The sequence below is a fragment of the Trachemys scripta genome, chromosome 11, assembly GCF_013100865.1.
Source record: "Trachemys scripta elegans isolate TJP31775 chromosome 11, CAS_Tse_1.0, whole genome shotgun sequence".
In the NCBI taxonomy this organism is placed as follows: domain Eukaryota; kingdom Metazoa; phylum Chordata; order Testudines; family Emydidae; genus Trachemys; species Trachemys scripta.
The window spans coordinates 37,762,440-37,780,030 of NC_048308.1; the positions used below are offsets into that span (position 1 = coordinate 37,762,440).

General features: G+C 45.4%; 1 protein-coding gene across 3 annotated transcripts in view; it reads right to left on the bottom strand.

The window, feature by feature from the left end:
- SLC25A12 (solute carrier family 25 member 12) overlaps positions 1-17,591 on the bottom strand; it is an 88,370-nt gene that overhangs the window by 65,939 nt on the left and 4,840 nt on the right. For all 3 annotated transcript variants that reach the window (XM_034785043.1, XM_034785042.1, XM_034785044.1), the window contains exon 3: positions 431-573. In XM_034785043.1, the coding sequence (XP_034640934.1) occupies positions 431-573 (143 nt within the window). The remainder of the gene's footprint in view (positions 1-430; positions 574-17,591) is intronic.

Here is a 17,591-nt window from a genome sequence, read left to right on the forward strand (position 1 = left end):
GCCCCCGACCCTGCTCCCCAGCTGGAGTGGGGCAAGCTCCAGACCCTGCTTCCCAGCAGGAGCTCGAGGGCCGGATTAAAACGGCTGGCAGGCCAGATCCAGCCCGTGGGCCGTAATTTGCCTGCTTTTAAAGTCTCTACAGTTGTTGATCATGGACCTGAATTAACTTCTTCAAATACTAAATACTATGTTAACCCCTGAGTTAAAAGCACCTTAAAAATTGTTATACTTTGTTATACTCTATATTCTCACTAATCTGAAACAAAATTATCTACTGAATTTGAGAAAATCTCATTATTTAGGTAAACAATTAAGCTCATACAGCGCAACACAAATACTAAGATACTGTTTTAGAAGGCAATAAAGTAACCAGAAGACATACTAAATCATTTGCCAATTATACGCTTGTAATGGAAAGCAAAGTTCTCACCCATCCTTTGTTTGATCTGCTACTCCCGCCAATAGTTGCAGTGTTTCAGGATTATAATTTGGGTCTGTATATAGTCCTAGGTATCTCTGCACAAAATCTCCTGGTGTCATGTAATGCTCTCCATCTTTCTCAACAGTGGCATACTAGAGTAAAAGAGAGAAAACAAAATAATATAATTTGGATGCTGATTAGGTTAGCGGTTATTGAATTGGTACAGTTAGTCAAATATCAATTTTAAAAGTATGAAACACCGCATAGAATAATAACTACTTTGTGATTTAGGGCTTCTATTCAAACAGTTGAAGTGTCAGCAGGCTAGTCATTTCATACAACGAATCAGATTATGCCTGTGGAACAAACAATGGATTCACGTACCTTCCACATCCTTGAACAAAAAAGCAGATTACAAATTTGCTTAAATGCTTGTGTATTTACATAAATTCAGACAAACCATTAGAACCACATAACTTCTCATTTAAAGTTATCAAAGGCCGTAATTTTCATGCTACATTTTCAATATCGTCATTAGAAAATTATTAGGAACTCCTTAAAAGACAGAAAGACTGTATTATCCCTTACTTAGCTATCTAACCCTTACAAACCAACAATATCATAGAAAATGCAGAATTGTTAAGCCATTTTCAACAGCTGTGTACTGGTAATAGGTGGACTGATGGTAATGTATACTAGAAAGTCATTACTGTGGTGTGACAGAAGATTTGGAAGCAAAATACATTAACTTATGTTGAATCTAGAACTGGTCAAAACTTTAAATCTCTGGTTTGTGGGAAATTTGTTTTTAGTTCAAATCAGAAAAAAATCTTTCTAAAATTTCCCAAACATTTCAGTTCCAGAAACTTTGTTTCAGAATTCCAAAATACCAATTCTGATTTTTATTGTATGGCTTTTTCAATGGGGGGGGGTGGCCCACGGGTGGGCCATGGCCCACCCAAATCATGGCCAGAGTCCCCCAAATCTACAGACTGGGAGGGGGTGAGTCATTGGGGGGTGGTGCCTCATGGGGCTGAGTCAGATGGGAGGTGTGCCTCATAAAAGGTGGGTTTGGGCTGGAAACCAGAGGAGCAGTGTGCGGCACTGGCAGGAGAGGGACACAGCCGGACAGGCAGATGGACACCAAGCCGGGGTCAGGAAAGGTGGGTGGCGCTCCTCCGCCCCATGGGCATGTCCCACAGCCCGTGTGCCCCTGGGAGACTCATCTTCTGGTGAAGATACATATAAAGAAAAGCATTACTCAAAGCTACTTCTAAGGCCTTGTCTACACTACGAGAGTAGTTCGATTTTACTTAAATCGAATATTTGGAATCGATATTGCAAAGTCGAACGTGTGTGTCCACACTAAGGACAGTAATTCGACTTTGTGAGTCCACACTAACGGGGAAAGCGTCGACATTGGAAGCGGTGCACTGTGGGCAGCTATCCCACAGTTCCCGCAGTCCCCGCTGCCCATTGGAATTCTGGGTCGAGCCAGCAATGCCTTCTGGGTAAAAAAATGTGTCGAGGGTGCTTTTGGGTAACTGTCGTCATCCATCCATCACTCACTCCCGCCCTCCCTCCCTCCCTGAAAGCGCCGGCGGGAAATCATTTCGCGCACTTTTCAAGTCATTGACAGCGCGGACGCCACAGCACTGTGAGCATGGAGCCCGCTGCAACCATCGCTGCAGTTGTGGCCGCTCTCAACGCCTCGCAGCTTATCATACAGGTTGCCCTGAGGCAGATGCAGAAAAGTCAGGCGAGGAGGCTACGTCAACGCGGTGATGGCCTGAAGTCTGAGAGTAGCACAGACCTCTCAGAAAGCAGGGGACCCAGCGCCGAGGACATCACGGTGGCAATGGGTCATGTTGATGCCGTGGAACGGCGATTCTGGGCCCGGGAAACAAGCACTGAGTGGTGGGACCGCATAGTGCTGCAGGTCTGGGATGAATCACAGTGGCTGCGAAACTTCCGCATGCGGAAGGGAACTTTCCTTGAACTTTGTGAGTTGCTGTCCCCTGCCCTGAAGCGCAATGACACCCGGATGCGACCAGCCCTGACTGTCCAGAAGCGAGTGGCCATAGCCCTCTGGAAGCTTGCAACGCCTGACTGCTACCGGTCAGTCGCGAGCCAGTTTGGGGTGGGCAAATCTACCGTGGGGGTTGTTGTGATGCAAGTAGCCAAGGCAATCGTTGATGTACTGCTGCCAAAGGTAGTGACCCTGGGAAACTTGGAGGCGATCATAGATGGCTTCGCAGCGATGGGATTCCCAAACTGCGGTGGGGCCATAGATGGAACTCACATCCCTATCCTGGCACCGGACCACCAGGCCAGCCAGTACATTAACAGAAAGGGCTACTTTTCCATGGTGCTGCAAGCACTGGTGGACCACAGGGGACGTTTTACCAACATCTACGTGGGATGGCCGGGCAAGGTTCATGACGCTCGTGTTTTCAGGAACTCTGGTCTGTTTAGACGGCTGCAGCAAGGTATTTACTTCCCGGACCACAAAATAACTGTTGGGGATGTGGANTGTTTTCAGGAACTCTGGTCTGTTTAGACGGCTGCAACAAGGTATTTACTTCCCGGACCACAAAATAACTGTTGGGGATGTGGAGATGCCTATAGTCATCCTCGGGGACCCAGCCTACCCGCTAATGCCCTGGCTCATGAAGCCCTATACTGGCGCCCTGGACACTGAAAAAGAACTCTTCAACTACCGGCTGAGCAAGTGCAGAATGGTGGTGGAGTGTGCTTTTGGCCGTCTCAAGGGGAGATGGAGAAGCTTACTGACTCGCTGTGATCTCAGCGAAACCAATATCCCCATTGTTATAGCAGCTTGCTGTGTGCTCCACAATCTCTGTGAGAGCAAGGGGGAGACCTTTATGGCGGGGTGGGAGGTTGATGAAAATAGCCTGGCTGCTGATTACGCTCAGCCAGACAGCCGGGCGATTAGAAGAGACCTGCGGGAAGCGCTGTGCATCCGGGAGGCTTTGAAAGCAAAGTTCCTGAGTGAGCAGGGTAACCTGTGACTTTTAAGTTTGTGTACAGAGAAGCTGAACCTGCCCCCGTTTCTTTACCCAGTTAATGTTGACTATCCTACCCAGTTACATACCCCCTTCACCCCCTTCCAACACACGTTTCGAAATAAAAATAGTTCTACTTTGTTAATGCACACCGTTTTTTTTAATACTGTTTTCGCGGGAATTTTTTAAAACTGGGACGCAGACTGTGGTGCGGAGCGGGTGTAGTGTAGTGACGCGAATGAAGCTTCTAAACTCAAGGATTGACGGGCTCCGCTGCGGTGGGATGGTTGTTTCAACGGAGCCTGTCACCCCTCCTGATCGGGACTGTGTGTATGGGGGGGCTATGTGACTTTGTGGCAGGGGGAGGACGATTACAGATCCCCTGCTGCATGGCTCTGTGATCCTGCATAAGGACTGCCGCTTAAGATCTGTAACTGCCCTCCCCCGCCACAAAGTCACAGAGCAACCCACCCCCCACCACATAACATGAAAACAACCTCCCAGACTAACCAGGGTAACTAGTCACTGCATCACTGCACTGTGTATGTGCCCTGCTGCTGTGCCTGCCCCCGCCTATGTACCCTGCCAAAGGTGACTGTCCTGTCCAATTACCAACCCCCTTTCCCCTCCTCCTCCAAAAGAACATGATTGAAACAGTAGTTAACATGAACGTATTTTTTATTATCAACTACACATGGAACTGGGAGGTGAAACTTGGACGGGGGCTTGTGTCAGGCGGGAAGGAAAGAACTTTTCAAGTTTTGGGGAATGAGAGCCTTCTGCTACTAGAGCTCTCTGCAGGGGTGGAGTGAGAGTTAGCAGGGACTCTGCCGCCTCTCCTTCTTTGCACTTTGGGTGAGGTGGGTATGGGACTTGGTGGCGGGGGAGGGCGGTTAGAGATGGACTGCAGCGGGGCTCTGTCCTCCTGCCTCCGTTCCTGCAGAACATCCACAAGGCGCCGGAGCGTGTCTGTTTGCTCCCTCAGTAGTCCAAGCAGCGTTTGAGTCGCCTGCTGGTCTTCCTGCCGCCACCTCTCCTCCCGATCCATGTTTGCTTGCTGCATTTGGGTCAATTTCTCCCGCCACTGGGTCTGCTGTGCTGCCTGGGCTTGGGAACAGGCCATAAGTTCAGAGAACATGTCCTCCCGTGTCCTCTTCTTCCTATGCCTAATCTTCGCTAGCCTCTGGGAGTGTGATGCCAGGCTAGGTTGTGAGACAGTCGCAGATGTGGCTGTGGGAATGGGAAAAAGGGAGTGAATTCCTCAGAAAGATAAATGTAGTTGTGAACCAAGAACATAGTCTTTCTCTGTGAACAAGACCATGCACAGCACCTATCACATGCGCACTCAGCACAAGGTCGAATTCTCGGCCTTCGCATTCAGTGCCTGGGGTCTTCCACAGCACATTTGAGAAGCGGGGCAGCACAACGGAATTTCTGTTGCAGGCAGACATGGTAAGCCGTAGACTTGTGGCAGTTTAAAACTTTTATATTACCACTGGCCTCATTTCACATTTAAAGCAATGTCAGTACCTGCTGCCAGCAATCCGGCAAGCGGGAACTCTGCCCCTGTCCCACCCCCTCGCGGCTGTCCCCAGGAACGATCCCTTTCGGCAGCCCCTCTCCCGCCTCCACCGCGTGGCTGCAAACCAGCGGTTACAGTTCTGTAAAGGAACGAGCAAGCAGTCCCAACACTAACATTCCCCTACCTAATTCAAAGCAGGTCACCATGGGCGACATCACCCTGATGAGGATCTCTGACAGCGAGAGAGAGAGAATGCTCCGGGAAAGCCTCCAAAGACCAGGGCCGTATGCCGCCCTGCTGTGCAGAGCAATGATTCCCGAGTACTTGATAGTCTCGTGGCGCGGCAACGTGTCGTACTTCGGAGGACCCAATAAGGCCGCTCTCCCCAGGAACCTCATGCAACGGCTTTCCAATTACCTCCAGGAGAGCTTCATCGAGATGTCCCGGGAGGATTACTGCTCTATCCCTGCACATATAGACCGCATTTTACTCTAGCTGCAGTAGCAGGGACTAAACAGTAGAGCGGCTTGGGCAGGACAATCACGGAAAACCGGACATTGCTAGATTTTTTTTCAAAACTTGCACTGCCCATGACTGAACCGTTAAGTGCCTAGGGCAAAGTAATCATGAACAACCCATTCTTTTAATTGTTAATATTCCTGTTCTGTTAAAAATAAATGTTTAGATGTTTACAACACTTACTGGCTGATCCTTCCCCAGATTCTGTGTCCGGGGTAACGGCTGGGGACGCTTCGTAGGGGATCTCTGTAAGGGTGATGAAGAGATCCTGGCTGTCGGGGAAATCAGCGTTGTGAGCGCTGCCGACTGCCTCGTCCTCCTTATCTCCTTCCTCATCTTCCCCGTCCGCTAACATGTCCGAGGAACCGGCCGTGGACAATATCCCATCCTCAGAGTCCACGGTCAGTGGTGGGGTAGTGGTGGCGGCCGCACCGAGGATGGAATGCAGTGCCTCATAGAAACGGGATGTCTGGGGATGGGATCCGGAGCGTCCGTTTGCCTCTTTGGTCTTCTGGTAGCCTTGTCTCAGCTCCTTGATTTTCACGCGGCACTGCGTTGCATCCCGGCTGTATCCTCTCTCTGACATGTCTTTTGAGATCTTCTCATAGATCTTTGCATTCCGTTTCTTGGAGCGCAGCTCAGAAAGCACGGACTCATCGCCCCACACAGCGATGAGATCCAATACTTCCCGATCAGTCCATGCTGGGGCCCTCTTTCTATTCACAGACTGCACGGCCATCACTGCTGGAGAGCTCTGCATCGTTGCCAGTGCTGCTGTGATCGCCACGATGTCCAGACAGGAAATGAGATTCAAACTGGCCAGACAGGAAAAGGAATTCAAATTCAAATTTTCCCGGGGCTTTTCCTGTGTGGCTGGTCAGAGCATCCGAGCTCGTACTGCTGTCCAGAGCGTCAACAGAGTGGTGCACTGTGGGATAGCTCCCGGAGCTATTAGCGTCGATTTCCATCCACACCTAGCCTAATTCGACATGGCCATGTCGAATTTAGCACTACTCCCCTCGTCGGGGAGGAGTACAGAAGTCGAATTAAAGAGACCTCTATGTCGAACTAAATAGCATCGCAGTGTGGACGGGTGCAGGGTTAATTCGATGTAATGGCGCTAACTTCGACATAAACGCCTAGTGTAGACCAGGCCTTAAAAAGACAAGAGCCTAAGATCTCACAAATTCCAGAAAAGCACTTTGTACCCAGTCTTTTCATTAAGTCTTTATTCAGATTATTAATAAAAGATCATTCCAATAGGTATAATTGAATTTGTAAAAGCTTGATTCATAAGCATGTCAGTCAGTTTGATTTAAAGAACAAATAAGAAAACTAGATTTTTCCTCAAAAACAAAACAAACTCCGACCTCCTCCAAATACAAACATGAAGAGCAGGAACCCATACGTATCTGACGAATAATAGGAAGTTCAAACTTCACCCAATTAAGGGCCACATTTGTAACTTGCCAGAAGCAAACTAGAGCCTTCGTAGATTCCTCCTTATAGTGCACCATCTTCAGTCAAGTGACCAGGCTTTATCTAATGTCAGGACACATTAACAATCTTGACATTATCCCTTTAATGTTTATAATTCTAGAACTTCTTGGAGAAAAAGAGGAGAGGAAATGCCTGGTTTTAGGACCACAGTAATCTGAGGCAGAACATACTTAGATAGTCTAGTCCAATCCCCTTGCAAAGGCAGGATGCAGACCCTACCGCTATCCCTATAGAAGCATTAGATATTAAAAAGTGATACTACACTTGTTCATAATAGAACAATTTTCAGACTTTTGGGTATTTGTCAATATTTCAGATCTTACCCAAATACACGCTACAGCCAATTCTTATTAACTAAACTAAAATTTATTAAAAAAAAACAAAAGAGAGAGAGTATGGTTAAAAGATCAATATACATACAGACATGAGTTCAATTCTTAAGATTCAGATTCATAGTAGAGATGGTGAGCTTTGTAGTTGCAAAGAGTTCCTTTAGAATTCAATTAATAGGTCACAGTCCGATGTCCAAACATTATATTCAAGGCATAACTGGGACCTCAGTCTTGCGACTCAAACTTCCCCTGATGAAGCTTAAGCAGACCTGAGATGACAGAATCAGGACCCCAGGATCTTTTATACAATTTCTTGTCTTTTGACAAGTTGGAATTCCTCAGGAAACAAAGGGTAATTAGGATGACTTTGAAGGAGGTCCATCACTGGTACTTAGAGATACAAGTTAACATAAGGCCATTTGCTTGTTCCTCCACCATTCACAATACATTTCAAAGAGAGATGGATACTGAGATACCCCATGTTTACAATTCATTTACATGATAGGATGTTCTTTTGACCTTGAATTATCAGAATACAGCATAGACAGGGACTGTTGATTACACTGTCCACCCTACTTATACATATGTAAATACACAAAACCACGAACATTAGCTCCCTACATGTCTTTTGAGGGTTATTTATTTTGCAGGATGTTTAACCCTTTCTAGCTATGAATCACACCTCCAACGTGAGACTGGTGTGGAAGGGCGAAATTATAGCTCCTGGATACATCTTAAGGATCTGCCCACATTGATATGAGCTGTGTTTACATTGAATTATTTGTAAGGCCAAATTATGATGCATGCTTTGATCCCAGCCAAAAACTTAGCCCATACTTTGTGAAACACTTTAGTGATTCCAGGGTTTGGTCTATGTATTAACTTAACATAGCCATTAATGTTCTTCAGAGAGCACTTACTCTGGCATTCAGCCCTGAAGGCTGTGAGGTGTTGTACCTCAATTTCCCTTTGTGCACAGCAGTTCAAGCTTGTAGTGTATTTTCTGCTGTGAAAAGTTTTAGAAATATGTCTAAGCATTAGCTGTGAAGCCTCAACATGATTAGACTTTCTAACACAAAGTGTGTTCTTGTTAAACCAAAGAGCATGATCATAGGGGTTTCAATTATGTACCACTCTTAACACATTCAAGGGCTTTTCCAAAAGACCATGCACATTGTACATTTTTATAGTTCTTCGTATCAGCAACAAGTTAGTTACAAACATTAGCAATAACATCAGTTCTATCACGTGTACATTTACAACACTGTCGCAGGTGCTTTTGGGTACATGTTGTCAGTTGCCCCTCCCTCCGTGAAAGCAACGGCAGACAATCGTTTTGCGCCTTTTTTCCGTGCAGACGCCATACGACGGCAAGCATGGAGCCTGCTCAGCTCAGCTCACCGTCACTGCTGCTGTTGTGCCATGGGTGCTGCTGGCAGCAGACAGTGCAGAAGGTCTGCAAACCATCGTCATCCACCGCTTTCGCTGCAACTCTGCTCTCCTGGTGCCATGAATCCACCTTACAGGTCCTCTCGTCTTTCGGTATAAATATCTATCCTCGTGGCATCTATTGTCATCCACCACTTCTGCTGCAACTCTGCTCTCCTGCAGATGCCATAGCACGGCAAGCATGGAGCCCGCTCAGCTCACCGCTGTTGTTGTGACCATTGTAAACCTCGCACGTTATCCTGCAGTATGTGCAGAACCTGCAAAAGCAGGCGAGGAGGCAACGACAGTGCGATCACGATAGTGATGAGGACGTGGACACAGACTTCTCTCAAAGCACGGGCCCTGCAATTTGGACATTATGGTGGTAATGGGGCAGGTTCATGCCATGGAATGCCGATTCTGGGCCCCGGAAATAAGCACAGATTGGTGGGACCACATAGTGTTGCAGGTCTGGGATGATTCCCAGTGTCTGCAAAACTTTCACATGCGTAAGGGCACTTTCATGGAACTTTGTGACTTGCTTTCCCCTGCCCTGAAGCGCAAGAATACCAAGATGAGAGCGCCCTCACAGTTGAGAAGCGAGTGGCGATAGCCCTCTGGAAGCTTGCAACGCCAGACAGCTACCGATCAGTCAGGAATCAATTTGGAGTGGGTAAATCTACTGCGGGGGCTGCTGTGATCCAAGCAGCCAACGCAATCACTGAGCTGCTGCTATCAAGGGTACTGACTCTGGGAAATGTGCAAGTCATACTGGATGGCTTTGCTGCAATGGGGTTCCCTAACTGTGGTGGAGCGATAGACGGAACGCAAATCCCTGTCTTGGGACCAGACCATCTTGGCAGCCAGTATGTAAACCACAAGGGGTACTTTTCAATGGTGCTGCAAGCACTGGTGGATCACAAGGGATGTTTCACTGACATCAACGTGGAATGGCCGGGAAAGGTACATGACGCTCACATCTTCAGGAACTCTGGTCTGTTTGAACAGCTGCAGGAAGGGACTTACTTCCCAGACCAGAAAATAACTGTTGGGGATGCTGAAATGGCTATAGTTATCCTTGGGGATCCAGCCTACCCCTTAATGCCATGGCTCATGAAGCCATACACAGGCACCCTGGACAGTAGCAAGGAGCTGTTCAACTATAGGCTGAGCAAGTGCAGAATGGTGGTAGAATGTGCATTTGGACATTTAAAAGCTCGCTGGTGCAGTTTACTGACTCAGACCTCAGTGAAACCAATATTCCCATTGTTATTGCTGCTTGCTCCACAATATCTGTGAGAGTAAGGAGGAGACATTTATGGCGGGGTGGGAAGTTGAGGCAAATCGCATGGCCGCTGATTACATGCAGCCAGACACCAGGGCAATTAGAAGAGCACAGCAGGGCGCGCTGCGCATCAGAGAAGTTTTGAAAACCAGTTTCATGACTGGCCAGGCTACGGTGTGACAGTTCTGTTTGTTTCTCCTTGATGAAAACCTGCCCCCTTGGTTCACTCTACTTCCCTGTAAGCCAACCACCCTCCCCCCTTCGATCACCTCTTGCAAAGGCAATAAAGTCCTGATTGTTTCAAAAAAATTCTTTATTAATTTGTCACACAAATAGGGGGATAACTGCCAAGGTATCCCGGGAGAGGTAGGGGAGGAGGGAAGCACTGGGTGGGGTGGTGGATGAGGGGAGGAGGGAAGGACAAGGCCACACTGCACTTCAAAACTTATTGAATGCCAGCCTTCTGTTGCTTGGGCAGTCCTCTGGGGTGGAATGGTTGGGTGCCCGGAGTCTCCCCCCCCCCCATGTTCTTGGGCATCTGGGTGAGGAGGCTATGGAACTTGGGGAGGAGGGCAGGCGGTTACACAAGGGCTGCAGCGGCAGCCTGTGCTCCTTTCCTGAAGCTCCACCAGATACTGGAGCATATCAGTTTGATCCCCCAGGAGCCTCAGCATTGCAGCCTGCCTCCTCTCATCGCGCTGCCACTACCTCTCATCTTGCTCCCGCCACCTCTCATCTCACTCGGCCCCCCTGTCCTCGCATTCATTTTCTGCTTTCCTGGACTCTAACATTGTTTGCCTCCATGCATTCTGCTGATCGCTTTCAGTGCGGGAGGACTGCATGAGCTTAGAGAACATTTCATTGCAAGTGGATTTTTTTTGCCTTCTTATCTGCGCTAGCCTCTGAGACGGAGATGATGGGGGAGCGTTGAAACATTTCCAGCTGCGGGAGGAAAAAAAGGGAGAGTAGTATTTAAAAAGACACATTTTAGAGAATGGGTAGACTCTTTCACAGTGAGCCAAGCTGTTAACATTACATAGCATATGTGCTTTCGATACAAGGTCGCATTTTGCCTCTTATATTGAGGGCCTGCCAGTTTGGTGTGACAGATCACACATGCAGAGCCGGGCAACAGAATTCGGCTTGCAGGCAGCCATGGTAAGCCACAATTTTTCGGCTTCTTCAACCTTCATAACATGTGGGAATGGTTTCAAACAGCAGTGCCCTCCTTTCCCATAGGAAGCACCCGTTGGGTTGGCCATTTAAAAGGAGGGGCTGTACTGGCCGCGAATGCATCCCAAGTCTTCAGGGCAAATTAATCATTAAATATGCTTGCTTTTAAACCATGCATTATATTTACAAAGGTACACTCACCAGAGGTGCCTTCTCCAGCTTCATGGTCTGTGAGCCCGCCTGGGACGGTTGGGAGGGTATTGGCTCCAGTGTGATAAACAGTTGCTGGCTGTCGGAGAGAATGGTTTCTCCGCTTGCCTGCTGTGCACTATCCTCATCTTCCTCCACCTCCTCATCTTCCTCGTCCCCAAAATCCTCATCCCTGTTGCATGAGACTCCCCCCTTGCAGGTGTCCACAGACAGGGGTGGAGTAGTGGAAACGCCCCCACCCCCAAATTGCATGCAGCTCATCATAGAAGAGGCATGTCTGGGGCTCTGACCTGGAGCGGCCATTTGCCTCTTTGGTAGGCTTGCCTGAGCTCCTTAATTTTCACTTGGCACTGCTGCGGGTCCCTGTTGTAGCCTCTGTCCATCATGCCCTTGGAGATTTTTTCAAATATTTTGGCATTGTGTCTTTTGGAACAGAGTTCTGATAGCACGGATTCGTCTCCCCAAACAGTGATCAGACCCAGTACCTCCTGTTCGGTCCATGCTGGAGCTCTTTTGCGATTCTGGGACTCCATGGTCACCTGTGCTGATGAGCTCGCCACACTGACCAAACAGGAAATGAAATTCAGAAGTTCCCGGGGCTTTTGCTGTGTACCTGGCTAGTGCATCTGAGTTGAAAGTGCTGTCCAGAGTGGTCACAATGGAGCACTATGGGATAGCTCCCGGAGGCCAATACCGTTGAATTGCGTCCACACTACTCCAAATTCGACCTGGCGATGTCGATTTCAGCACTAATCCCCTCGTCAGGGAGGAGTACAGAAATCGATTTTAAGAGCCCTTTAAGTCGACAAAAGTGGCTTCAGTGTGTGGACGGGTGCAGGGTTAAATCAATCTAACGATGCTAAATTCGACCTAAACTCATAGTGTAGACCAGGGCTAAGAGACTACAAGTCATATCCAAAATATCTAGAGATGAGAGTTTGCCTATTCTTCCCCACATCCTTGTAACCCCAGTAACCTGATCTTTCCTCAGTGCCTGAGTCACAGATTGCTTACTTAAAGTATTAACATGGAGACATTCCTGTTCCAACAACATTGTCTCCCCAACAAGCTGGTTAAGCTTATAGGGCTGTTTAAATTCCCTAACAATTTTTATTTCATTTGAAACCTTTTCAAAGATATCCACATTGGGTCTTTCTAAAGCAAAGTCAGTGGATCTTTCTGCAACTCAGAAAGACTCTGGCAGTTAGGAACTGGAACAAGTCTCCCAAACAAACTGTTTCTTTCTCTATACAGTGATTCACCCTGAGTTAACTCAATCAAATCACTTCCATGCCCATTAGTTGCAGCAAACTGCTTGCAAAAACTACCCTGAAGATTCAGGAATTTTTCTAAGCAACAACCCATTTTTCACAGAAATTCTGCCCTTACCCTTTCACCTAGAACTTGCTCTAAAGGAACATTTTCCTGAGCAATGACTGACACTTTCTGGGTTTCACTTAAATCCAGAATCACCTCTGTCCCATTAGGAGGATTTTCACAAACTCCTTTTCAGGTAAACTGCTAGACTTCATAGTCACAAGATTAGAAGCATTCTCTTCCTTATTACAAGTTTCCACACTATCAGTGGATAAACAGTCAAATTATCTTCATGCTTTCCTTGTGCCCTGGCTATGATATCACCCTGATCAGACAAGGTTGTCATATCTTTACCCAGCAACATACTAGCAACAGGCAAAATAGAAGCACCAGAATCGCTTGGTCTCTGGGAGCTATTTATGACATTAATTGGGTGCAACCTAGTTATAATGTCATCATCCCTAGCAGACACAAATTCAAGACCACTTCCTTCCTGGGCTTTAGTTGTATCCAGAATCAGCTCTGGGTCAACTGATAAATTTTCAACCATCATAGGCTGACAGGCTTCTTCTGTCTGCTGTACAGACAGACGGAAAAGAACTGGAGAAACATTCCCCTTTAACAGACAAACAGCTTGGGATATCCTTTCCTTTGTCCCAGCACATATGGATGTTCATGGACAATTGCTTGGAGATTGGGGTAGCTCCCTTCATAGGAAAGTCATTACCCCTAACAGACACAGGAACATTTCCTTCACTGTCACAATTCTCCACACTGGTAACAGGTAAGGTATAGGGATACTCATGTTCCACTAACCTTGCCTTCCCAAACTGCTGATGAGACAAAGCCATCAGCTCAGAAGGCAGCCTATGCTCATCTAAAATTTCTTTGCCTTTCCCTCCCTTAACAGATTGTGACGGAGCAAGGAGAGGGGTGGACTGACCTGGGAATGTTGCAGGGAAGTTGCATTGCGGATGGGGAACTTCCCTTGAAGGAAGCTACCTGTGCTGTAACCTGAGCCAGGAAGGGGGTTGGGAGAAGTGACACCTTCTGCCCAGAAGACTGAACAAAGGAGAGGGGAGGGGGAGAAAGCTGCTGGAGGAGTTTTTTTAGTTTCAGTTTGGGCTGGGTGGTGCAACGCAGGGAACCCCAAGCTGGGGTCTAAGCTCCCTAAACCCCCCAGAAGGACTTGATTGAGGGGTTCTGGTTGTACCTACATGCTCTGCTTGGGACTGCGTTCCTGTCATCTAAGAAACCTTCTGTTTTACTGGCTGGTTGAGAGTCACGGTAAATCTCAGGAAGAGGGGTGCAGGGCCCTAACTCCCCCACACTCCATGACACAGATAAACTGCTGTTTTCTACAAATAGTGTCTTATTACACTGAGCTACTTTAAGCACATCACTTTTACCTGGTCAGACTTACTCTCCCAAACTTTACTAGCCAACATTCCATCACCCATAAAAAAATTACCCTTTTCTTCCTCAATTAGGACTTTAAACTGATCACCAACTTTAATTTGCTCTAGAGAAACATCTCCCTGAGCCTTATCTAATACCAGATTCACCTCTGAGATACCAATTAGGAATTTTTTCCACATATTCACTGCTCCTTTGCACAGATTAACAGTTATCTTCCTCATACAAACATTTGGAGAAACCCTCCATAGGCAAATCCTTGCCCCAGTAGACACAGGTTTAGGATTATTTCTTTCCTGTGAGTGGTTCAGTCAACTTGACTGAACAAAGTTTTAATATCATCCCCAGTCAAAAGATCCTTAGGCAATAACTTCCTTACACCAGCTATAACTTAATGTTTAACACCATTTCATTCCAGATGGATTCTAGTTAAAGGCACACTTACGATAAACTCATAGAGGATTACAATATTCACACTCTAATTTGGTAAATAATCTTCCTCTTTGACAAACTCTGTTTTAAGAAGAGTGATATTAGAAGTTGTAATTTGCCCTAAACAGCTTTACCATTGACTTTTACATTCTCTGCATGAGTTGTGGGATTACCTTCACCCGAATTCACTGTAAAAGCATTTACATAAAAGGTGGCAGTGTTGGGGTAAATTTGGTTACACACAGACAACTGCTTAAAGTCAAGCAACATACCAACATTGTTACAAACTGGACAGATTATATCCCCATCTTTGCTGTTGAGAGGAGCTGGCTTTCCAGAATGATACAGTTCCTGTTGTTCTTTTATTCTCTTGAGTTGGAGCTTAAGTCTGTCCACTTCTGCCTTAGCTTCTAGTTCCTGCAATCAAATTTATGCCATTCTTTGTTCATGTTCAAAATACAGGCATTCTCTTTCAGCAGCTTCTCCTTCCATATTAGCTATTTTTTGCTTTTGGTCAAGTTCTAGCTGCTAGTTTCTCAGTGCAAGCATTTTCACTGGGTCTGCTTCCTTATCACTGGCAATTAACAGATTTTTTTAGTTCCTGCTCTGGGGCCTTTTGTTAAAATACAACCCTCTCTGTAAGCATAATTCTTCCAGGCATTTTCTGTCAGAATCTTGATCATGGGTCACTCACTGTAACTGATTTTTAACCCTTAAACTCTCCAATATCAAAATTAAATTTTGACAAGCGTATGGTTCTGATTCAAAATCCCAGTTAGCCTGTGGTAATGTGTATCCAAGCATGACTACGCCACTGTGACCAGGGTCCTAGTGGGGAGCCAGCTATGGTCACTCAATTAGGGTGAACTGCAAAGAATGGGGCAGCCAAACCCCCAAAAGCTGGTGGATATTCCAATACTTAGATTCACCAAGCCAGCATAAAACAGCTTCTTTATTACCTTACTGATTACTGAGAAGTCCAAACAACACAGTTCCCTTAAAGTGATCCAGCCTCAGGCCTCCATCCCACGTCAAATATGATGAAAATTTCTGTAAATCTTATTTCATCATATAAAAGAAAAGGTTCCACCAATCCCAGAGGATCCGACACATTACCTTCCAGATTAATGAATGTTTCAGATCTTACCCAAATTCACGCTACAGCCAATTCTTATTAACTAAACTAATATTTATTAAAAACCAAAAGAGAGAGAGTACGGTTAAAAGATCAATATACATACAGACATGAGTTCAATTCTTAAGATTCAGATTCATAGTAGAGATGGTGAGCTTTGTAGTTGCAAAGAGTTCCTTTAGAATTCAATTAATAGGTCACAGTCCAATGTCCAAATATCATATTCAGGGCATAACTGGGACCTCAGTCTTGCGACTCAAACTTCCCCTGATGAAGCTTAAGCAGACCTGAGATGACAAAATCAGGACCCCAGGATCTTTTATACAATTTCATGTCTTTTGACAAGTTGGAATTCCTCAGGAAACAAAGGGTAATTAGATTGACTGAAGGAGGTCCATCACTGGTACTTAGAGATACGAATTAACATAAGGCCATTTGCTTGTTCCTCCACCATTCACAATACATTTCAAAGAGAGATGAATACTAAGATATCCCGAGTTTACACTCAATTTACAATATAAGATTTTCTTTTGACCTCTGAATTATCAGAATACAGCATAGACACGGACTGTTGATTACATTATCCACCCTACTTATACATATGTAAATACACAAAAACACAAACATTAGCTCCCTATATGTCTTTTGAGAGTTATTTATTTTGCAGGATGCTTAACCCTTTCTAGCCATGCGTCTCAGTATTTTTATAATACTCTGATGCACACACACCATTTAAGAGAAACACTATAGGCTCATGTATACGCTGAATCTAATTTCTGCAGCAAGGCTCCCATGCATGTGCAGATCTCTGGTTGGCATACTGGAAATTCTGAGGTAGCTCCATTTAAAATAATTGGAGTGTTTTGGCATATTAAACAAAATGAATACAGCAATAAGTACAGTAGCCCTAGTGTTTACTTTTGTTACATTCAAATTACGGTAATCTGTGGTCCACATTTTTAGTCTTCAATGTTTCATAGTTTTTTTGTACTGAAAATATATTTTTGTTTTGACTATCCATAACTGCATCACAGAAGTTATCAGAGAAACTGGAGGTTTCAAAATCTGAGAAAGAGGAAGGCAGGGCTTTTGGCTCCAGAGAAAGTGTGGGAATTGTTTGGGACTGTGGGTTAAGAAGAATATTAGATGTATACTGCTGTTAAAATTATCAGCAGTGACATGGTTAAAAGCTAACATTTAAATTTATTCCTTGTAATTAGAAAAAATAAATAAACTTTAAATTATCTTCATCCATCTTCTCCTATTTGTTTGTTACATCCACTTGTGTCTTGTCTTAGACTGCAAAGTTTTTGGACCAGGGATCACATCTGTCTATGTATTTGTACGAAAGCTAGCAAAATGGGCCCTTATTTTGACTGGGGCATTTGGGACTCACCATATGACAAATAAACTGTTGTCTTAGATTTAAGAATTAACACGCCATTAAAATGAACAGGGTAGTTCACACTTTATCAGAGCTATTGTTTCAGGGTTCCTACATGTTTGCAAACTCAGGCAAATGTCATTGCAACACCGTCTTAAGGTTACCCTTCCATTTTAAAATAATAAAAACCTTAGATTATGAAGCATGATTCTGCTGCAAGGAGTGCATTCCACTGTAAACTCAGCATATGCAAAATCATAGAACATACAGGGTACTGAAAATATCCACAACAGCAGCAGAATTCAGTTATAAAAAAGGGAGCATGCAGTCAAGGGCATATGAAAGATAGTAAACATTTAAACATATAATACTATAAACATAATTGTCCTATTTCTTTAGAAACAAACTAATCAAACTATTTTTATTACACTGTGAAAATTATTTTACAATAAAGAAACTGTTTTGGAATTTATTTTTGATACAAATGAATG